Here is a 23,315-nt window from a genome sequence, read left to right as displayed (position 1 = left end):
CTTGCTTCTGAGATGTGAGTCTGAGCCAGGGACTCATCTACTTGAAGGTTTCATCTGCAGTTATCAGAGAGTGGGTATCCAGGTTCCCCTCCTCCCAAGGCATTCAGACAGAGTCCTTGCTGACCGCTCACCCCCCTCCTTCTTCCACGTCAGTCAGGGCTGGGCAGGAAGCAGAGTTCAGTCCAGATGGTTGCAGCAAGGAGATTTTAATCAAGGGATCACTTCTAGAGAGCAACGATAGGGATAAAAGAGAAGGCTGCCCAGAGGCTGTGATCGCCTCAGCCAGGAGGGAGGGCGGGGAATACTTTCTTCTGCATCTTGTTAGTGCTTCCCGCTGAATAAATCCAGCTGGAAGTCAGAAGGCTGGGCTGTGACAAGTGACCCACAGGGATCGATCTATGGTGACAGTGAACCTGGGGACACATGGGAACAAATGGAGAGCATCCCTCATGCCTGTCCTTGGCCTCTGCACCTTGTGGTACCTGTGCCTTATGAGGACCGGTCTAGGTATTCCCATCTTTAGACAGAGTCAAACTCCATATGTGATCTAGGATAGCCTTGAACGCTTGAGCCTCCTGCTTCCACCTCCCCAGTGCTGGGATTATAGGTGTGCACAAATAGCAATTTGTGTGTGTGGGGGCATTGCCATGTTGGTAGGTTGTTGTGGGATGTTTTACTCTTTTGGCCTTTTGGGGGCCCACCACCCAGCTCCCAAATAAATCCCACACAGAGGCTTTTAATTATAAATGCCTGACCTTAGCTTGGGCTGTTTGCTTTTCTTAACTTATATTATCCTGACTACTTTTCCCTCTGGGCTTTTATCTTTCTCACTTCTGTATTTTTCTTCTTTCTCTATGATTGGCTGGGTGACTGGTCCCTAGTGTCCTCTCCCCCTGGTTCTCTTGTTGCTCCTCGTTCTCTTGCTCTTCTTGCTCGTTTCTCCTGCTATTTATCCTCTCTGTCTGCCAGCCCCGCCCACCCTTGCTCCTGCCCCACTATTGGCCATTCAGCGCTTTATTAGATCATCAGGTGTTTTAGATCACAGCTTCCCGGAGTTAAACAAATGCAGCATAAACAAAGGTAACACACCTGAAAATAATATTTCCCAACAGTAGGCACTCAGGAGGCAGCTGGCCTGTGGGCTATAGTTTGTTCATTTTGTTTTTTAAAATAAAGTATCATACTTTGATTGCTGAGAGTTTTTGAAGTAGAGGCAGATGGATCAAGAGTTCAAGACCATCCTCTGTGGCAAGCTCACTACATGAAACTCTCTTTAAAATAACAACCCCCCCCCCCGCAAATTCACTTATTTATTTATTTATTTATTTATTTATTTATTTAGGGTTTCTCTGTAGTTTTGAAGCCTGTTCTGGAACTTACTCTGTAGACCAGGCTGGCTTCAAACTCACAGAGATCCACCTGCCTCTGTCTCCCGAATGCTAGGATTAAAGGTGAGCACCACCACTGTCCAGCAAAACTCACTTCTTAATATATACATGTGTGTGTGTGTGTGTGTGTGTGTACATGCACATGCCACAGTGCACACGTTAAGGCTAGACAACATTATGGAGTTGGATTTTTTCCCCAGAGTTTGAACTCAGGTTGTGCAGGCAGCATCTTTACCACTGAGCTATCTTACTCCTCAAATGCTTTTTGACCTTGTTTTCATCTTAAAAATAAACATCACATTGTCATTGTCCTCCCCACACAGACACTTGTGTGTTGAAACAAGTTCCATGGTGGTCCAGACTTATTGTTACTAACTATGAAGCCCGCTCTGGAATGCTCTATTCTAGTCTCAGGTGTTGTTCACAGCCATTGAAATTCAAACTGCTTGGGTGTTCTCAGTGCCTGTTGCCCATGGACGCATTTCTCCCCTACAAAGGGGACACCTTGCCTAGCTTGTTCTTGCTGCTTGCTGCGCTCTGAGGACAGCCCCTGGCCCACGGAACTGTTCTGAGATGCGCTGTTGAGCCAGTCTGTTAGAGGGTGCCAATGGAGGAGCCCCAGACCCCTGCCATAGGCTTCTGTAATTGGCTTGTTTTCTTTCTCTCTGCAGTTGCCCGTGGGTTCAGCCTCGTCCAAGACACCTAGGCATTGCCACCATCCTGGCCAAGATGGGCCTGCTGTTCCTTGTCTTGCTGCTGTCACTTTCCTGTGTCTCGGGACTGCCATTCTACAATGGCTTCTACTATTCCCATGACCCACATGGCAGGACCCTGAGCGATGGCTACGGGGAAGGTCGGTGGCCCCTAGGCCTGTCTCCTGGCTCCTGCTGTGATATACAGGTTTCAGGATGGGATACAGACAGGAGAATCTTCCCAGTCTGAGCCTCCAAGGGTGGATCGGCCTTGCTTCTAAGATGAGAGATGGCTTAAACACCCCGAATTTGCTGATACCATAGACATGGGACCAAGTTCTTTTGGGGTGGCCCTTATTCCTAGAACAGAGCTAGGTCTTTAAGATCCAGTCCAAGTGCCATTACCCCTGACTCCCTGCAGAAAGGACTTTGGAATCCCAGAGATGTGAGCCTAAATATCAGTTGTACCTCTTTCGTGCTGGGTGACCTCAGGCAGGGGACTTTTGAGATCGCATCCTCATGTCCCTGCAGTGAGCTCTACCTTGTCAACCTAGTTCTGTTGCTTAGGGACTTCGGCCATTTGAACCCTGAGCTCTGACCGTCTCCTGGCTTGTTCAGGAAAGCTGGGTCTTTTGGAGGAGCTCTGGTCAACAGTTGGCCCAGACTGTGAAAAAGAGGGTGTGCTGTGCTCTTTGTAGGCCACAGTGGAATGAAGGGGATGCAGGAACACTTGAGGGGGGTCGCTCACAGTGGCTGTCTTGTCCCTTGGCAAAGTTCTTGTTGGCTATCATAGCAGCTAGCGTTCAAAATCAATTTCTTTAGGTTTGTGTATTTTCTCCTTCCTTCCTTTTTTTTTTTTTTTTTTTTTGAGATGGTTTCAAGCAGCCTAAGCAGCCTTTGCTGTCATCAAACTTGATATATAGCTGGGGATGGCCATGACCTTTTGGTCCAACTGACCCTGTCCCTGGAGTGCTGGGATTATAGGTGCACTTTTACACCTGTTTTGATGCACAGTTGGGGACTAAAGTCAGGGTTTGTGCATGTTAAACAAACACTCTTCTAACTGAGCCACACCCTAAGCATCCCATGCTGGTCTCGAAATTTCTGTGTAGCTGAGGAAAGCCTTGAGGTCTTGACTCTCCTGCCTCCACCTCCCAAGAGCTGTGATCACAGGCAGGAGCCACCATGCTTAGCTTGTTGCAGCACGCAACGCCTGTCTGTGCTCTATACGCTACCATACAGTTCGTGAGCTTCGGGCAAGGGGCTGGAGGTTGAAACATACAAAGACTCAAACAGAGACAGAGACACGGACCTCTAGTCACTGGTAAGAAGCCCTCTATTCAGTAGCACCCTGGAGGCTTATATACTCAACAGTCAAGTTGGCCAACAGGTGAAAACCTTATCCTCTGATCCTCAAGGCCAAGGCAACACGTGCTCGTGAAGCAGAGCTGGTAAACAACTTTGACACAGCTTTCAGTAGCTCAAATCAGAAAGAAAGGAAAGATCTCTAGCAGGGAAGAGCAGCTGGAGGCCAGGACTCCAAGTGGTCCCGACACTTGTCAGTTCGCTTTTGGTGCAGAACAAACTGCCCCAAACATGGCTGCTTAATGGCACACTCATTAATTGAGCCCTGTGGCTCAGCGCTTTGGTGTGAGCCTTAGAACAGGCTATATAATGACACATAGTGGGACAATCATTTCTACCTTTCATCCGAGCAGCACACAGATGGCAAGGCCAGTACAAATTCAAGGAACTGATGGTGTAATGGTGCTTCCTTTTTTTTTTTTTTTTTTTTTTTTTTGAGACAAAGTTTCACCACATGTAGCCCATGCTGGTTGGTCTCAGGTCACAACTCAGGGGAAGTAGGCACAAGGTCTGGGTAGCAGGTATGTGGAAGAGAGGAGCAGCAGGTACTTGGAGGGGTGGGGCAGAGTGGCTCTTTTCACAACACGTGAGTCTGGAGGGCCTTGGGATGAGACCACTGTCACATCTGTGACCCACCTTCGCCCAGGCCTATTCAATGGAGTGAAGCTGGTGGTGGAGACGACTGAGGAGTCCCTGTTCAGTCACCGAGGAGCCACAGTGACCCTGCCCTGCCACTACCACTATGAGCCGGCCCTGGCATCCCCGAGACAGGTGCGTGTGAAGTGGTGGAGGATGTCAGAGAACGGGTCCCCCGAGCAGGATGTGCTGGTGGCCATCGGGCCGAGGCACCGCTCCTTCGGGGACTACCAAGGGCGAGTACAGCTACGGCAGGACACGCGGCAGGACGTCTCGCTGGAGCTCAGGGACCTGCGGTTGGAGGACTCTGGGCGCTACCGCTGCGAGGTCATTGATGGGCTGGAGGACGAGAGTGGCCTGGTAGAGCTGGAGCTTCGGGGTGAGGCCCTGATAGATGCCACTGGGACCCAAGGGAGGGGGAGAGGAACCAGAGAAGGCATAGACCTTTATGCTTTACGCAGGTAAGCACGCCTAAGTCTCAAAACAACCCTAAAAGGAAATGATAGTATCATGGCTCTTGTTTTCCAGATGAGGAAACTAAGAGAGATCAAGTAACTTATGTAAGGTTAGATCTATAGCTGATAGGTGCAGACATGGTGTTCAAACCCAGGGAGCAACTTCCAGAAGCCACTGCCTCCTGTTCCTTCCCATTCAGTCCTGTTCAGAAAGAGGGAAATGGGAGCCAGAACTGAAGTTCTTGCAGGGTTAGTCAGCAAGACAAATGAATAAAGCAGGGCCAGTGGGTGACAGTAGGGACTGGTAGAGCCTGGGGCACACTGCTGAAATTGTGTGTGTGTGTGTGTGTGGTGGGGGATAAGAACCCAGGGTCTTAACTGGGTGGTGGTGGCACATGCATTTAATCCCAGCACTCTAGAAGCAGAGGCAGGCAGATCTCTGTGAGTTCGAGGCCAGCCTGGTCTACAAGAGCTAGTTCCAGGACAGGCTCCAAAGCTACAGAGAAACCCTGTCTCAAAAAACAAACAAAGAAACAAACAAAAAACAAAACAAAACAAAAAAATTGAAACTGGGCTGGGGATGTGCATCAGTTGTAGGATGGTATCTAGTGTGAATGAAGTCCTAGGTTCAAACCCAGCTCACAATTACATAATGAACTGTCAACTTTTTATAAGATAAGCTTTTTATAAAATAAAGCCCTCAACTTTTTATAAGATAAAATTTCAAACATGCACAATACCATGGATTTTATTTGTGCCTTTGTTTTCTGAGACAGGAGCTCACTCTGTAGGCCACATTGGTCTTGAGCTCATGATAATCCTCCTTTCTCAGTCTGAGTGCTGGGATTACAGGTGTGAACCACCACACCCTGCTAGAATAGTGATTTTTGAGAGGATCATATAGCCTTGTTAGGGAGGCCACCCGGAAGGACGCCTCCTGCCCCAGGGTGTCCCTGGCCTCAGGACTCTTACCTAAGGGCCCTTCACCACCCTTTCTCCTGCAGTTTCTAGGGATTTCTTACGCTGTACCCCAGAATGACTTTTACCCTTTTTCTATAGTCAGAGACATCATTTGATGAATTAATTACCTCACAAGCCAATATGTGCTTTCTGGGAAGTCTGCTCAGTTCTAGGAGAAAGGCAAGCAGCAGGGGACTTAGACCTTGAACAGAGGTGGGAAGTTTGCTGAGCTCTCTGAGGATGTGTGCAGCCGTGTCTGTGTGTTTTGGATCCCAGTGGACCAGGGAGCTCGGGCCTCCTCCTCCTGACCCCTCTGAGCCCTTCCTTCCTTTCTAGGCGTGGTTTTTCCCTACCAGCCCCGCGAAGGGCGCTACCAGCTCAACTTCCACGAGGCCCAACAGGCCTGCCGGGAGCAGGACGCCATGGTGGCTTCCTTTGAGCAGCTCTTCCGTGCTTGGGAGGAGGGTCTGGATTGGTGCAACGCCGGCTGGCTGCAGGACGCCTCTGTCCAGTACCCTATAGCGCTGCCCCGGCAGCCTTGCGGAGGCCTCAGCCTGGCGCCGGGTGTTCGCAGCTATGGCCAGCGCCACCGCCGCCTGCACCGCTATGATGTGTTCTGCTTCGCTGCTGCCCTCAAGGGTGAGTGGGATGGCCCGGCACAGACCTGCGCACTTGATGCTTCCAGAACCACCTGCCCTTCTCTGCCTGCCTCTTGGCCCTAGGTCTGAAATGTTGGCAGTTCTGGAGACAATGTCTTTACCAGTTCTTATCACTTTGCTCTTGCTTTGTGGCCGCCACTGGTTATTAATTTATCAGACATCTTCTGAGTGTCTATTATGTACTGTGCTGCGGATCAGCACAGACAAACCATGTCTTTCCCCAAACACCAGGCTTATGATTCATTGACAGATAAACAAAAACAGAAATGTGTTATCATATCAGAAATACTTAGACGTATTAGCAGGGCTGGGATGTAGCTCGGTTGGTAGAGTTCTTGCCTAGTGGACAAGGCATGGCTTCCATCCCCAGCACCTCTTGAACTGGGCATTGTAGCGTAATCTCAGCACTCGGGAGGTGGAGGCAGGAGGATCAGAAGTTCAAGTTGAAGGTCATCCTCAGCTACTTAAAAGTGTCTGCTGTCATGTAATAGGTGCTCAGTAAACAGCGGGTAAGCGGCTAGTCCAGTCTAGGTAGGTACCAACTCAGAATGCAGCCAGAGAGTACAGAAATGACCGGAGCAGACCAGAAAGGTGCCCCTCCCCAAAGCATCCAATAAGACCCCCATAGGGCAATTCCTCCCTACCTGTGGCAGGCACTGCCGCCTCCTCTGCTGAACAGCACTCAAGTGCCCTGCTTTCCCGCAGGGTGGGTGTACTACCTGGAGCACCCCGAGAAGTTAACACTGCCTGAGGCCAGGGAGGCCTGCCGGGAAGATGGCACGCAGATCGCTACGGTGGGCCAGCTCTTTGCTGCTTGGAAGTTCCGTGACCTGGATCGCTGTGATGCTGGCTGGCTGGCGGATGGAAGTGCCCGCTACCCCATAGTTCACCCACGCCCCAACTGTGGGCCCCCCGAGCCGGGAGTACGGACATTCGGCTTCCCAGACCCACATGCCCGCTATGGTGTCTACTGTTACCGCCAGCGTTAGCAGAGTGGCCAGCTGTGCATTCGTCCCGCCCCCCCCCCCCCCCCCCCCCGACTTCCTGACACAAGGGTCCACCTTGCCTTTTGGGGGTTGGAGCATTGCTTGTATTATTTTTATACTTTCCAATTTAAACGTTTTGTTTTGTTTCTCGAGACTGGGTTTCTCTGTGTAACAGTCCTAGCTGTCCTGGAACTCACTTTGTAAAACAGGCTGGCCTCAAATTCACTGAGATCCACCTGCCTCTGCCTCCCAAGTTGCTAGGATTAAAGGTGTGCGCTACCACTGCCTGGCAATTTAAACAGTTTTTTAAGATATTATGGTTTTTCTTACAGACCCAACTCTCAAATTTCTTGGCATCCCTTTCTGGGGCATTTGCGGCCCACTGACCTTTAAAAGGCTCTGCCACGTTCTGGTACAGCTGGCATCCCTCACCTGAGGAAACTGGTGCCCAGAATGAGCAGTGGCTGCAGCTAGCCCCGAGGCTAAGTGCTGATTCTTTTAATTTCTGCACATGCTCCTTATACTTGTGGGTGAGGGCTTAAGGAAGGGACAACTTCCCTCTTCTCCTGGTTCCAGAGTCGGAGTACCCATTCCATGTCCATATTGGGTGTGACCCTCTGGGTGTGTGTACCTTCTTTGCCTAATAAATGGTGCTATGATTCACTTCCTCCTTCCAGCCGCTCTCCATGTCTAACCCTTTGTTTCCTTCAGTCTCGGGGGCTAGATCCCAGCCTAGGGTGTGTGTCAGGTCCACTTCTGTCCTCTGTCTTCCCCTGGGCTGCCCCCGTGTGCTGGTTTGGTTTTGATCTTGTCTGTACTACAACATACCCTGCCTCAGGTGGTGGCCCAGCTGTTGGGGGTCTGGCTCCCATCTTTGCCATCTCCACCCTATGATGACCCATTTTTGAGGGGCTCAGGGAGAAAAGTAGGAGGTGCCTTTCCTGAGGCAGGGCACCAGTGCCTTCCAAAGAGTATCAGAGTCTGAGGGTCCCTGGAGTATTTTTTTCCCTCACCCCAACCAGACCTGTGCTTTATCTGGTTGTTCATTGGGTGCTTAACAATCAGATGTTCAGACTGGGTGGTGATGGTGCACGCCTTTAATCCCAGCACTCAGGAGGCAGAGGCAGGTAGATCTCTGTGAGTTCAAGGCCAGCCTGGTCTACAAGAGCTAGTTCCAGGACAGGCTCCAAAACTACAGAGAAACCCTGTCTCAAAAAACAAAAAATAAAAACAAAACAAAAAACCAATCAGATGTTCAGCCTGGTGCGTGCGTGCATGTGTGTGTGTGTGTGTGGTGTGTGCATGCATGTGGGTACAGGTGCCTGAAGAAGCCAGAAAGGGCATTGACTCCCCTGGCATTAGAATTATGGGTTATTGGGAGCCACCTGATGTGAATGCACTGCAAGAGTAGCAAGCCCTGTTAACCCCGAGCCGTCTCTCCAGCCCTTCAGCTAGCTTTGTTCTGGGGAAAGGAAAGGGGTGAGACAGTCTCACATAACCCAAGCTGGTCTTGACCTTTCTGTATAGGTGGTGATGGCCTTCCTGGTGCTGGGGCCACAGATGTGCACCCTCACACCAGACGAGCATTCTGAGAATTTGCTAGAAATCCAGGTTCCTCAGTCTCACTCCAGCAAGTGGGTCAGAATCTCGGGGTGTGTTATCACAGCCCTTCAGGGATATATCATACCACTTTGGTAATGAAGGTTAAACCCAGGGCCTTGCTTCTGCTAGTCAAGTGCTCTCCCACCGAGCTATATCCCCAGCCCTCTTTTACCCTTTACTGTGAGACAGGGTCTCACCAACTTACTCAGGCTGTCTCTGCCCCTCAAGTAGCTGCGATTACAGTCTATGCCACCAAGCCCAGTACAAGTGTCTCGAATCATTCTTTTGTGTTGTTTTGGGGACAGGATCCCAGGCTGGTCTTGAACTTTCAGAACTCCTGTCTCAGCCCCAAGTGTGCCAGCACACCTTCTCTTACGTTCCCAGTGTGCCCATTTGCAAACCTGCCCTCCAAACCACTGAATGGCACAGGTGGACAGACACACTCAGGCATCCATACACAAACAGGTCACACGTGTTCACACAGGCACGCTGTATTCACACACACACATACACAGGCGCAGAGGGCCCATCAAACATAGTGTCACTCCGGTCAGAATGAGGTGACAGAGTGACTGAACACCCAGGACTCATGCCACGGTGGGGCCATTTGGGGTCAGAGCACGACCCCGTGGAGGCTCCAGATCACGGTCACCTTCTGCTTAACTACGAAATAAAATGAACTCTTAAAAATGGAAAAGAAAGGAAATAGATCTCTTCCAATGTCTTTATTATTATAATTATCATAATCTTTAGTTTTCAAAAAATATAAATAGGTGCACGGAACACTGGTGCCTGCACCGTCCCGGGGTAGGGAGAGGGAAGGGGACGGTGGAGCACCCCTGGGAAGGAAGTGCCCCTACCTAGTCCAGCCGAGGAATGACACCTGCTAGGGTGGTCGACCCAGGTGAGAGGTCACTAGAAGAGGGACTCTAGAGGGAAGGCCACCTCATTTCCCCTTGGCCAGCCTGTCCCCTGCCTAGGCTCCTTTCCTCATCGATGGCACAGACCTCGGTTCCTTTTGTCCAACGTGTTAAGCTGTAGTCGGTCTCTTCTGAGTCCTTCGTGCTCTGAGGCCACCATACCCGCCCCCCGCCCCTGCCCTGTCTCCTTCCAGCTTCTCCTCTTGCCTCCCTAGCTTCTCCTGGAGGTGAAATAACCAACCATTGCACTTGTCTTGGGTAAAGTCAGGAAACAAAAAAATAATCTTCTTTATTTAATTTAACCCCATCCCTTCTCACCCTGTCCCTGCACTGGTCCCTGGAAAGGCACGGTGGGAGATCAAAGAAATGTCTCTAAACTCAGTCCATGGGTTACAGTAAACTTGCTTTGGCATTTTTTGGGGGGGGGGTGCGAGGAAGGAACAAATTAGATGTAGCTGGGTGATGTGGGGAGTCGGGGCACACACAATGTGGGGTATTTTTATTTTTCCTTCTTTAATGACAAAAAGCGACAAGAAGACACCATCTGGCTGGGATGCATGGTCAGCCTGGATGGCCGCTGGGCTCAGCATCCTGGGGGCACATCCTGGAAGCTCTTCTCAGTGGGCCATGCTGGGGCGGCTCCTCTGTGTGGGTCTCGAGCTCCGCTTCTGTAGCCTGCGCTTGTAGGTGGTGGCTGCAATCAAGGGGAGGTGGAGAATTAACAGTGAGCGGGGAAGAAGCAGGGCCGAGCTCAGACTCTCCTAGTCTTCCCCTGTCTGCAGGTGCCCTCTCTGTGGATGATGAGCCGCTCCCATCCTGTTCCCCTGGGGTGGAGTTTTCATCCACCTTCCTTAGGCTCAGGAAACGGCCACAGGTTTCTTATCTCCTTTCAGGGAACAAGGACCTTCCCTGTGGGAGAGACTAATTTTTTTTTTTTTTAATGGAGTAGACCCCCAATACCTTCTCTGCCTGGCTTAACCCTTACCTAGCATGGCACAGATTCACAACTACCACTATGCTCTGGGGAAAGGGAGAAGGCCCTGTTGGTGGAGTCTGACTCTGGGCCAGGTGAGGGACCAGGGGAACAATGCTCACGGTCTGTGCAGGTGATTCGAGGTTCTTCCCAGTGCCCGCTGGGCTGGCACCGGATGGTGGGCACATGACGCTGGACAAAGCCCTCCGTACACTGGTACCGCACCAGCGAGCTGATCTCATACCGGTCCTTCTTCTGCCCAAGGGTCCTGGCGTTCTCCACCACTGGGGGGTCTCCACAGGCCACTGAGGGACAAAGGCCTTTTAGGAAGGGGGTCTCATGAGGTGTCTGTGATGGCCCACGTAGGCAGAGACAAGGTTATCCCAGAGCCCAAGGCATGATGAGGAAGGGATCAGACTGTTCTTCTTAGTGCTGAGCCTGGACTACTGGGTGGGGTGGGGTGGGGTGGTGGGCGGGGAGATGAAGGCATTCAGTTCTAACATTCTTCTGTGATACTGGGAGGCAGGGAGGGAAATGGAAAGGTGGCCTTGAACAATGATGGGATGATAAAAAGGAGGGATTAAGGTGGGGAAAGAGGACCTTCTGGCAAGACGTCTCTGGCTTCTTTACGAAAATGTACAAAGCCCGAAAGTGGGGCCCAAAGGATGCCTGGGGGCACAGGCCATGGGTAGGAGCAGGAGGCTGGGCCCCTTTAAGCATTGTGATACCCATGGCCTTAAAGTTGAAGACTCCAGGCCTGGCAACTCTGATTCTGCGACTAGCATATTTTGGAGCCCCAAAGAAAGGGCAGTCCACCCAGGGGCCATTACGGATGACTTTCTGTCGCTGACATCAGAGGGACTGTGGTATGCATGGAGTTGAGGATCCTGTCCTCTAGCCCATGACTGTCACCCTCCCTTCGTCCCTGTGAAAGGTTTCCAGGAGTCAGCTTGTTCTTGCCATTGGCTCTGTGATGCTGGTGCTGAGAGAGGCCCTCGCATCAGCATCCACGAGCTTCTTGAGGATGCTCCGATAGCCTCTGGGTAGTCAGGAGACAAGAGAACTGTCCCCAGGTCACAAGGCAAGGGGCTCCCTTGCAGCTGAAGGGCTTATTGCCCTCCCGGGACCTCCTCCCAATCCCTTCTTACCGGTGCCCTTTTTACAAGTGAAGGGCAGCTGGTAATTGCAGGGGACATCATTCCATTCGCCCTTCTCATGCCAGATCATCACGACACAGTCCTCTCCAGTGGCAAAGAAGTTGTCAGGCTGATTGGGACGCCACTTCTCAAATTGCTGTGGGCGGGAGAGGCAAAATGGTAAGGGGCAGACAGAAACGGTGTGGCTCAGCTTGACCCCCACTTCCTTCCCGATCAGTTCCCTTTCCTATTCCCCTTTTCCTTTCACCCAACAGCTGGGTTGTAAGGCAGCAGCAACGGCTGCTGGGAATCTGATTATCTGATCAGGATCATCCTAGATGCTGTGGGTCCCAGGTTAGGGAACTGGTTACATTGCCTGACTCTGATCCTTCTAGAAGCTTATAACCCCCAAGGATCCAGGATTCCCTGGTGGGCAATCCTCAGTCTGCTCATTTCTGACCTGTAAGACCCTCTTCACTGACCTGTAGCTAACTGCCCATTCTGTCCCTTTGATCTCTGTATTTTATGCCTTGAGTAGACACTAGACCTTTGCACATAAGGAAACTCTTTTCTTTTTTTCTTTATTCTTTTATTGAGCTCTACATCTTTCTCTGCTCCCCTCCCTGCCTCTCCCCTCCCCTTCAACCCTCTCCCATGGTCCCTATGCTCCCAATTTACCCAGAAGATCTTATCTTTTTCTAAGAGGAAACTCTCTTAAATGTCATCTACCCTTCATGGTGGCTTGTTGTCAATTTTTTTTTTTATTTCCTTCTGGCTCCTTCTCACATCGCATGACTTCCCTCACCAAGTCCACCCAGCCCCAGGCTGCTCTCCAGAGGCAGAGAGGAAAGAGAGGTAATCCCTTCCTACACAGTTCCCGCCTGTCAGGCCCCTTGCTCAGTGAGTTTTCAGGAGACTTGAATGCAGGCTGTTCTTGGGGGTTCTTTATCCACTTCATATTCTCTGGTAACTCACCAGGGAGTGTCCATCGGACCAGCGGAAGTCCCCTTCGATGGTCCTGTCATTCAGACCTATCCACTGGTAGTCTTGAGCGTTTTCTGGAAAAGGGAAGATAGGTTTGCAGGTGATGTTGGATGCCCCGAGAGGTCCTAATGTTGGATGCCCTGGGAGGTCCGGGGACTGGAACTCATAGAAAGGGAAGAGTGTGGCAGAAGGAAGCAAGCGGCTCCTAGGCGCCTGCCACTGGCTTCTGAGGACCTTGCAAGGGTCTCAGGACATTCATGTTTGTGGTATACGTTAGGACACCTCCTTGGGCTGGCAAGGGCAGGTGATAGCTACAGGGTTAGCCTGGGCTGTCTCTGACTGCTGGGCAGGACATGCCCTGGGTCAGCTGGGGCTGCTGGTTCCAGTGATCCGCACCTTCTCTGAGGGAACTGTGGGAGCATTTGACCCTCTTCTTTCAGCTCTCTGCCCTGCAATGCATCTAATCTGCACCCCCTTTCCTATGTCCCTCCCTCCCTTATCCCCCCTCCTTTCCTGCAGCACTGGACCTTGTACATGCAAGGTAAACGCTGTCCACCGAACTACGACCTCAATCCCCAACCTGCTCATTTCTGACCCAGAAGGCCCTCTGCTCTCACCGCTGCTTCCCTTAGCCCCCGCCACACTCACTGTTGACAAACTCCTGTTCCTCCGGCGTGACAATGCTGCTCAGATGTGACTGCTGCTCTCGACACCGTCTCTCGGCATCCACCCAGGTCTCACGGTCAGGGAAGTGGCGGTAACAGTGGCCCTGGAACTTGGTCCATCCCTCCTCGCATTGTTCCTGGTCTGTAACACAGGTCAGGGATGTGAAGACGGGGCAAGGCCAGAGGTGTGTGTGCTCACTGCCGGTCTTGTGACAGGGACTTCTAGGTTCAGTCCACCTGAAAGGCTGTGCCCTGGAGGGAGGCAACAGGCCCTGCGAGACAGAGGCTCGGGTAGGACGCCAGTAACATCTGACTCTTGGAAGCCTCCACAGACATGCCACCTGGAAAGAGATCGTTTCTTTCCCTGATGTAGCACCCTGACCCCAGGAATAAGTCTCTTGGGGGCCCAAAGAAGAGTGAGCTTTGGGCCCTAACCTTTGGATCTGAGCTGGCTGCCATTGTTATTATTATTACTTTAATTCTAATTATCGTATGCATTGCTGGGATGAAGCCAGGGCCTTCTGCATGCTTGACAAGTGTTTCTGCCCCAGGTCCCTGAGCTGGCTCTAGCAGAACCCACTATGTCTTCCTCTTAAAGAGCTACATGCCAACTAGAGATTGGTCTGTGACCCAGGGGCCCTGTCTTTTATTTTTGTCTCACATTTTAGTGGCAGCCAAGAAAGGAGAAGCAGGTGCTGTGTGCTGGAGGAGGGCCTGGTTTGGAGTGTTGGGATAGTCTTCAGGGGCGGGGGAGGAGGGGGGCACAGACATGTTGGAACCAGCTCATCAAGCCTGGGAGAGGGGATTGTGAGCTAACTGCCTTTGGTGGCAGCATGGGGACGAGGGTAGCTTGGCCCTGGTGGAAGGGTTTGTACCTCAGGAAAAGGAGGAAAGAAGCCTCCAGCCAGGACTCCCTCTCCTCTGTGAGAGCCAGTATCTAAACAACTGTCCATGGAACTCTGGACAGAGGGACGCTTACATTTTTCCTCTTGCATTTCTCTGTCTAGAGCCTCCGTATGGACTGGAGGACCCTGGGGTCCAGGGAGTTGCCAGAGATATCTCAGGATGTGTGGCAGCTTCCCAACCAGGTGGCTTCAATAGTTTGGCTGGGTCTAGGAAGGGCGGGGGAGTTTCCCTGAGGGGACGGAGTCTTCCTTGGGCTAAGGGGGGCTTGGCAAGGCTCAGAAGTGAAGAGAAGGGGAACGGAAGGCCAGCAGCTAGAGAAGAAAGAAGCGGAGTAGAGGCCAGGAGGGAGAGGGCCCTTTGGCTACTGGTGTCCTCCACAAGGGAGGAGATAAAGGTCTGGAAAGAGGTCAAGGAAGCCTCAGGATGCTTGGCACTGAGACCAAGGCACCATCCCTGGGCCTGTGCGCCAGGCCCTGGGTCACTTCAGAACCTGAGGACTAAACTGGGCAGGAAGGCTCAGAGAGGGCGGGAGCTGGGCCTGGCTGGGGAAGACCATGCCAGTGGAGGCTGTGAGGATAAGACAGACTTCCGAAGAGGCGGGAAAAAGCGGTGACACCAGAGACAGGGCCTAAGATCCCATGGGACATTGCATTCCAGGCTGCAACAGAGCCTTGCCTTGCTGGGCACTCGGGCCTGGGGCCCTGTTGGGTGACTCTGGGACCACTTTCCTGGTCTATCAGGATGTCACAACAGTCTCCCTTTCCAAGAGGAGTTCCCGAGCTGTTGTCTGTGTGGATGTTCCAGACCTTTCTCCCCTGTGCCATCCTGGAGGGAAAATCCTTATGCTTTCTATTCCTGCCTAGCTGAGACCCCATGCACCTGACTTCTTGGGGGGGGGGGTGTTTGAGAGAAGGCAGGAGGCCACAGGGAAGATGAATGTCCCAGCCTCTTACTACAGAAACCTTCGGTTCCCCCATCAGCATGTACCCTGGTCAATGCCGTCAAGGAATGAGCGATTCTTGTTACTTCCCCACACTGTTCAGACTCAAGGGGAGGTTTCCCAGGAGTGTCTGCTACTTTCTGGAAGTTTCTCTAACAAGAGTTCACTGAAAAGGGTTCTGAGCCCGTGTACACTTTCAGTCCTGCGTGAGTCATTGCTACCAGCATCCTGAAGCCTCAAACCTCTTTTTCTGAGTTGGGAAGGCTTGAGACCCGAGGGGCTGGCAGGAGCCCATAGGCACCATCAGTGAGAATGCTGGGGGTCAGCCGGGTTCTGCCTCGGACCCCTGGCCCACTGGTGCAGAGTAGAGGTGTTGGCAAGGCCCATGCGTGGAAACTCAGCTCCTGTGCCTCGCAACGAGACTGCTCCGTGGACTAGCCTTTTGCTGTGTACAAGGGAGCAAGAAAGGGAGTGTGGGCCAGGGTAGCATTCAGAGGGCAGCTGCCACAGTGTGACGGAGAGAGGATGGCATGCACGGTCCCTGTTCATGCATGATTGGAGCATACTGGTGACACGGTCCTCTCAGATAGATCACCCATGCCAGGAGAAGAGGAGGAAGGCAGCTCGGTTAGCACAGTGTTGTGGCTCCCCAGGGACACGGAAAGGATGTGAAAGTCCCACAGAAAACACAGCAAGGTAGACAGTGCCCACGAATGTGCTGAGAAGATCCATGGCCACCAGTAGAGCGAGAACCCACTGCTCCTACTCATCCTTTTCTTCACGACCGATGCACAGAATCAGCTGTGTCGCCCTAGTGGGGACCCATGCACTGAGCTCTGTGGTCATATCAGCAAGACCACAAGCCCTGAAAAATGTTAGTGTGTGCTCAGCTCCCTGAGCCCCAGTTTCCAAAGTGTACATCTCTCCTGCGGTCAGATCAGCCAACATTTCAGAGGTGGGTTCCCAAAGGGGAAAGAGCAAGAACAAGAGATGAAAATTGGGGGACAGACTTCTCAGCTGTGTCCCCAGAATGGTGCTCCTGGCCGACCTGGGGGCTCCAGTCCAGGCCTGGAACCTGTGGTTAGAGAGGAGGGTAAGGAAGGAGGAGTGAGTGGAGCCATTAGTAACGTTAGCTGAAGCCGAGAAGGCCCTACCGATCTCACACAGGTCCCCTCCGTAGCTGGGAAGGCATAAGCATGTGAAATTGTTGATGGCATCCACGCAGGTGGCTCCATTCAGACAAGGGCTTGAGAGGCACTCATCAATGTCTGCAAGAAACCAAGGGCCGCCATTAGGACCTCTGCTGGCAATTCACAAGCACCAAGGCTTTAGTACGAGTGGCCAGCCCTGCAGCTCTCCAGAGGCTGGGAGGGGCCTGGCTGGATTTCCTGAGAACTGTTGCTGCTGCTGCTGCTGCTGCCTCCACTGCTGCCGCTGCCACCATCTTGGACTGCTGAACCAAAGATCCTGACAGTTTTCTTTGGATGTCTGTGATTCTTGATTGGCAAACTTAGAGCCTTGGAACTAGTTTTTCAGGTTGGAGAGATCTGGTACTTCTGTGGCCAAATGCCTTTTGTGAGGCCGAGAATGGAGCTCCTTCATGATACCTTTTCCCATGAATATTTTCGAGGAGCTGGAGGCCAGAACTGGCTGTGGACACGGTGGTAGGCAAAGAAGTTGGAAGTGAAGTTCTTAAAGCTTGGTGAGAAGTCTTGCTTCTCCTGGCTTCTTCCTCTATAGTTGTGAGATAAAAAAAGGAGAGCAAACCCATGTTCTAGAAAGAGTCATCTAGAAGTGGTCTGAAGGGTATACAGCCCTAAGGAAATGGCCATATGGGATTTTTGCAGGAGACTCATTAGATTTTCAGGGTTGTAGATAGTTTGTTTTTAGTAAATAAGATTCAAGTGTATTTATGAAAATGAAACCTGAGTCCTTCTTGTGGGCTAGGGAACAAAACCTCACCCAACATTTCCCCTGTGACCTCCTTCCAGCTCAAAGCCTCCAAAGGTGGGCCTCTTCAGTGAGTCGTAAGTTCTAGATGGGCACCCATCCTGGTCAAGGGAGGCCAGCAAGGGAAGCTGGCTCAGTGAGTGGCTAGCTAGATGCTCAGTTAGTGGATGCAGACTCATCACCAGCCCGAGCTTCAGTCAGGTTCCCAGACCCCTCCGTCTCAGCCGCTCTTCTCCCCTTCTGCTCTTTTGGCTCCAAGGCATTCTTTGCAAGATTCAAATTTGTAAATCCTTGACCTTTGCCCCAATTTATCAACGGTTAGTCAAAGTAAGAACTGAAACTCTCTGGATTGTTGTTTTCATAAGGTAACTTTGGAGCTGGCCTTGAACTTGTGTTCTGAAGGGTGACCTTGAACTTCTGATTCTCCATCTCCACTTCCTGAGTTCTGAAATTGTAGGTGCATCGCCGTGTCAGGTTTATGCGATGCTGGTGATCCAACCCAGGGCTTTGGACATTTTCCAGGCATGCACTCTGTCAGCTGGGCTACATCTCCAACCTGGAAGAGCCTAATTCTTGGTACAGGCAATTATGTTTCCTTGAGATCCAGGATCCAACGGGATGCTGATGAATGGTCTCCTCGGGATTAGCAGATCTTTGACTTCAGAGAAAGACTTTAACTCATCCTAAAGCTTAAATCTTGCTGCCTATAATAGCAATCTAGACCTTTATGTTAGTCCTGTGCTAGGATGGTTAATGCTCTTGCCTCTGGATCTTCAGGTTCTGAATTGTCTTGGCCAAGTCTATGCCATTCGTGGCCCAAGAATCCCTGGTTCTCAGGTACCTTGCTCAACCCATGTTGCTCCTCTTCTCCACATCTTTGGCATCTCTTCTCTTCCTACAAAGTTCTTAGTTTTGTTTCAAGAAGCACACGCCATGGATTAGAAATCTCACAGTTCCCAGCAACCCCAAAATGCATGGAGGAACTGCCTGAAAACCCGGCATGCACTTGGTTTCCCGGCATGCACCAGGATTCCCAGCAGCAGCAGTAGCAGCAATAGGTCAGGTCAGTGGGCATAGTGGAAGCTGGGGGGCGGCTCTCCTGATTCAGGAAAGCTAGTGGTGTTCTCTTTTTGTCTGTTGGCTTCATTACGGGAGATGGGAAGCACTAGGGCGAGGGGGTTAAGCAAACGGAGGCGCTAAAGCAGTTGTACAGAGCGGGGACGGGGTGGCCTCAGGGTAAAAGAGCCAGACATCAACTCTTGGGTTCTTGGCTGGACCATGAGACAAGGGCAGGAACGGCCTGGTGGAGGCCAGGCCAGATGGCTTCCAGCTGTCTCAGAAGCTTAGAAAGGGCTCTCATCTGGCCCGGGATATAGGAAGTTGTGTTGTTTTCCTTCTGTGTTTGGTCAGGGTAGGAAGCTAGAGAGCTGTTTCAGGGACCTGGATACCAAGATGAAGAAGAGCTACAGTCTTGAGAACTGTATTTCACCGGCTACTTTAGAGAGGTCAACGAGCCTCTGCAGCACCTCACTTCCTCTTCTTCTTCTTGCAAGAGCCATTCTGGACCTGGCTGCCCAGCTCTTTCTGTGCCAGGTGTTTGGACATCTACTGGTTATTGGGACTAAGAGAAGTAGTTGAGACCTTCTAGGGGTTTCGGGACAAGGTAGTAGCAGGTGTCGGGAGGGATGGCCCTGGGTGATGGCAGCCTTAATGGAGGAAGAGAGGAAGTGAGGGGACCAGCATCCGGTAAGACTGGATGCTGTGGCTCCCCCTTTTCCACAGGGTTCCCACAGTGTGGTGGTGTGGACACTATTTTGCCTCTGGTGGCAGGGAGACAAGTGAAATGGGTTGCTCGCGTTGGCAAGTCTAGGAGACGAATTGAGAGAGATGGAGGAGAGGCAGGGAATAAAACAGGAAGCTGAGTCTCTGCCCCAGGTGAAGGGAGCCCTGGCTCCTGGACCTGCCACCATCTTGTTTTTCCCAGGAACTTGTGTGTGGCCACTGGGTGGGGGCGGGGCACTGTGTGCTTCTTGAGCAAGGCCCCCAAGCAACGTCTCTAACTTGGGAAAGGCAACAACTGGGGGCCTCCTAGTAACATCCGAAGGAGTCAGGCTTGCAAACCCTTTCACGTCTAACTCAGACACACCAGGCTTCTACTTTGAGTTGGTCTCATCTAGGTCTGGCTTACATCAGAGTTCATGACCTCCAAGTGAACAAGAGATTTTTTTTTTTTAACTGCTCATGGAAAAGGCTGAAGGGAGAGTGACAGCAGGTGGTTTTCCTCAAGTGATAACTGAATGATTTGTCACCTAACAAACAAAACCCCTGTTATGCCCACGGCACTCTTTAAGATACTCAGTGCATAGCCTGTATAGTCGTAGTGGATGACCCTGGACATAGCTTTCCAGAGATAAGGATGGAGATTTCTCAAGCACAGAAAAAAAAAAGAATTCTGACCATAATAAATACTGTTAGACTTTGATTTTCTGGTTTGGCATCTCACACAGAAGAGGGAAGGATGATAGAAGTCTATCAGTCTCCCTTTGCACTGTAAAAGAATGGCCTTTACATTTAAAAGTAGGCTATTAGTATCCGTACATTTCAAGTCTTTAAAAGTTTTTTTTTTTTAATTTATTAGGTATATAGTGCTCTGCCTGCATGTATGCTTGCAGGCCAGAAGAGGGCACCAGATCTCATTACAGATGGTTGTGAACCATCATGTGGTTGCTGGGAATTGAACTCAGCACCTCTGTACGAGCAGTCAGTGCTCTTAACCTCTGAGCCACCTCTCCAACCTTAAAAGTTGATCTTTAATGTATCTTCACTATGCTGCTTTTTCAAGTCAGTGAGCTGCCAGCTAAAATAGTTAAGATCTGCTTGTGGACTTTTTGGTGAAATAAAGTCAAAGGAGGTATATAGTATTACATCTGTTATTATATCACTATATTATATTATTGTTATATCTATTTGTTGGGTGTGGTGGCTCACACCTGTGATTTTAACACTTAAGAGGCTGAGGGTTGGAGATTGACGTGAGTTCGAGGCCAGCCTTGAACGCATAGAGAAAACAGATATGAACTCTGGTTAGAGAAGTATTTTTTCAATCGTGGCTGCACTTTATAGTCATAGTTAATTTTGTTCAAAAGACTTTTTAAAAGATGCAAGTGGTGGAGTTCCTCTCCGGACCAACCAGCAGCCTCAGATCAGCTCGGGGTGGAGCTGAGGCAGGGGCTGTCTCAGGAGCTCCCCAGGCGATTCTAAGAAGCTTTGCGTGTTTGCCGTCAGTCATAAGGCAGGAAGTAGGTGCTGGGTTTTATTACATTTAATTAGTTAATGTGTGTGTGTGCGTGCGCGTGGAGGGGAGGTGCTTACTATGGCATGAGCATGGAGGTCAGAGGCCAACTTATGGAGGTGGTTATTTCCTTCCACCCTGTGGGTTCTGGGGATTGAACTCAAGTGGTCAGATTTAGCAGCAAGCTCCTTTAACTGGCTGAGCCATTTCACCAGCCCCGAGTCTGCTGATTTTTTAACTGGACCAGATTAAGAATCTGAGTGTTCATGAAGCTGATGTTTTTATTATTGTTATATTATTATTATTATATCTATTTTGAGATTGGGTTTAATTTATCCTAGGCTGGCTTCAAATTACTCTGTAGCTCAGGATGACCTTGAACTTCTGATCCTCCTGCCTCAGTCTCTTAAGTACTGAGGTTATAGTTTGCATCATCACACACAGTTTTAGATATTTATTCTGAAGTCAACAGTACTGATTACTAACTATCTTATCAAGGGCTGTTTACAGTGGGGGCAGGGAGATGGCTCAGTAGTTAAGAGTACTTGACTGCTCTTCCAGAGGACCGGGGTTCAATTCCCAGCACCTACATGGCAGCTCACATCTGTCTGTAACTCCAATGCCAGGGGATCCATCATCTTTACACAGATGTGCATGCAGACAAAACACCAACGAACATAAAATAAAAATAAATTATTATATGAACTTGTGTATAGACAGAATACTGACTAAGCAAGGTGGCAGTCATTACTGAATGTTTTCTGTTAGAACTAAATCCAGTTCCTCTCCTTGGGAGAGGATATACTGGGTGTTCAAGTCTCAGAGGGATAATGTTGCATCTTGGTACCTGTGGCCCTTGGAAGGAGCTGTGGTGCCAGCAGTGGGGATAGAGAGCAAAGGAAGGAAGGTATGGGTAATCGGAAAGGCTGTCCTTACAGTGATTGTTAAGGTCTCCTCTTTTCTTCCTTTCTTCTTTTCCTTTATTTTGGGACAGTGTCTCACTCTGTAGCCCAGGCTAGCCTGGAACTCTTGACAATCCTCCTGCCTCGACTTCCTGAGTGCTGGGACCGGGATTATAGGTAAGAGCCACTAAACTGAGAAGAAGAATAAATTCTATTGCTATTGACTTTTACTAACTTAGGGCTGCAGAGGACATGAGGTCCCTCACCTCAGAATCTCACTTTGTAGCTCAGGCTCCTCCTCTCGCGTCAGCCTCCCAAGAGCTAAGATTATAGGTGTACACCACTATGCCCAACTGAGGTCACAAGTCTTGTCTGTGACTTTTGCAGGTTGGAAGGAGTTGCTGAGAATGGGGTGACCAGGTATAGAGGGGTTTAGCCACATAGTCATTAGGGCCTTAAGGAAATATTTGTCCCCTGGACAGTAAGAAAAGTCTCTGTTCAATGAGAGGAAGAGTTGAGTAGACAGCTGCCTACTGTTCACACACACACATATTTAGCTTGTATGTGTCAAGTATGAAGTATGTTCACTAGATGTGAGGGTATACTAAACAGCAAGGTGTCGAGCATACAGAATCTTTTGTGTTTGTGACGTAGAGGCTGCTGAGGCTTGAGTCCTGGCCGTCAGGTAAATCTAGGTAGTTGGGCTGCCCTAGGATTCATTTCTCCATTTTGAGTGTGTCTCAGGAGTAAAGCCTCTTTATGAGAAACCCCTGCCTTAGTAGGGAGAGGCCGGAGACAAGGAGACTGGGGAGGAGACTTAAGCCAAGAGTGTGGGCTTGAAGGTACTGGGTAGCACTTGCTGTTGAAGAGATGAGAAACATCCACACGGTGGCAGGTGGAATCTGAGGATCTCCTTTTGGGGAGCTACCTTCAATCAGGTGATCCCCACTTACTTTCCTCACCCCCTTACCAACTCTTGGCCCATGGTGAAAGACCAGGAGAGCAGCTAGGACAGCGGTTCTCAACCTGTGGGGCGTGACCCCTTGTGGGGGGTCGAACAACTCTTTCTCACAGGGGTCACCCAAGGATTTACAATTTCTAACAGTAGCAAAATTACAGTTATGAAGTAGCAATGAAATACGTTTATGGTTGGGGAGGGTCGCAGACATGAGACACTGTATTAAAGGGTCGCAGCGTTAGGAAGGGTGAGAACCACTGCTCTAAGGTGATGGGAGGCCATGGGAAATATGCCACTGGTCACAGCTGCAAATTTCTAAGTTGATGGGCTTGACGAGGACCTAGATCCCACCCAAACCCAGAGGGCTACAAGAGTTTTCTGGTGGGGTTTGCTTTTATGATGAGAGACAGCTCCCATCAGGAATGCTACACCAAGGCAGAGGAGTGTCTGCTCAACTGATATTCACTCCAGGTTCAACATTTCTTTGAAGTCCGTAGGTTTGCGTATTTGTTTAATGTGTGTGTGTGTGTGTGTGTGTGTGTGTGTGTGTGTGTGGTCTATGCATGTGTTCATGTGGGTATGTGCATACGTGTGTATGCATGCATGAACGTGAATGGTAGAAGCCAGAGGCTGACGGTGAGTGTCTTCCTCTATGGCTCGCCACATTACTTTTTAAGACAGGGTCTCTCATTGACCCTGGAACTTACTGATTTGGCTAGACTAGCTGGCTAGTGAGATCTAGGGACCCTTTTGTGATATCCCTTTTGGCCAGGGCTGGGTAAGATGGGTACCACCGTACCCAGGTTTTTACATGGGTGCTAGGGATCTGAACTCAAGTCCCCATGATTATACGGCAAGTTCTTTACTGACTGAGCCATTTCCTCGGTCCTAGAAATCTCATTTTACCTTTAGAATACTTTTGGATTCTACTCACAAGACAACTGAT

At 50.5% G+C, this 23,315-nt stretch overlaps 2 protein-coding genes across 4 annotated transcripts in view; one reads left to right on the top strand and one right to left on the bottom strand.

Annotated features, from left to right (window-relative positions):
- Positions 1 to 2,117: 2,117 nt before the first annotated feature.
- Hapln3 (hyaluronan and proteoglycan link protein 3) lies at positions 2,118 to 7,144 on the top strand. Its single transcript, XM_038314227.1, has 4 exons — positions 2,118 to 2,241; positions 4,092 to 4,460; positions 5,833 to 6,135; positions 6,861 to 7,144. The coding sequence occupies exons 1-4, from the start codon at positions 2,118 to 2,120 to the stop codon at positions 7,142 to 7,144; spliced, it is 1,080 nt and encodes a 359-aa protein (XP_038170155.1).
- A 3,136-nt stretch (positions 7,145 to 10,280) lies between these two features.
- The window catches only part of Acan (aggrecan), a 34,748-nt gene continuing 21,713 nt past the window's right edge, over positions 10,281 to 23,315 (bottom strand). Inside the window, exons 15-20 of one of the 3 annotated variants that reach the window (XM_038313964.1) lie at positions 16,422 to 16,535; positions 13,405 to 13,563; positions 12,748 to 12,830; positions 11,785 to 11,929; positions 10,759 to 10,941; positions 10,281 to 10,357 (exon numbers count right to left, since the gene is read on the bottom strand). In XM_038313964.1, coding sequence (XP_038169892.1) covers positions 10,281 to 10,357; positions 10,759 to 10,941; positions 11,785 to 11,929; positions 12,748 to 12,830; positions 13,405 to 13,563; positions 16,422 to 16,535 — 761 coding nt within the window. The remainder of the gene's footprint in view (positions 10,358 to 10,758; positions 10,942 to 11,784; positions 11,930 to 12,747; positions 12,831 to 13,404; positions 13,564 to 16,421; positions 16,536 to 23,315) is intronic. The other 2 variants (XM_038313965.1, XM_038313963.1) reach the window with 2 other exon arrangements.

The sequence above is a fragment of the Arvicola amphibius genome, chromosome 12 (assembly GCF_903992535.2).
Source record: "Arvicola amphibius chromosome 12, mArvAmp1.2, whole genome shotgun sequence".
NCBI classification, from domain to species: Eukaryota; Metazoa; Chordata; class Mammalia; order Rodentia; family Cricetidae; genus Arvicola; species Arvicola amphibius.
Note: the sequence above shows the minus strand (reverse complement) of the source record. Positions and strands in the feature narration are given on the sequence as shown.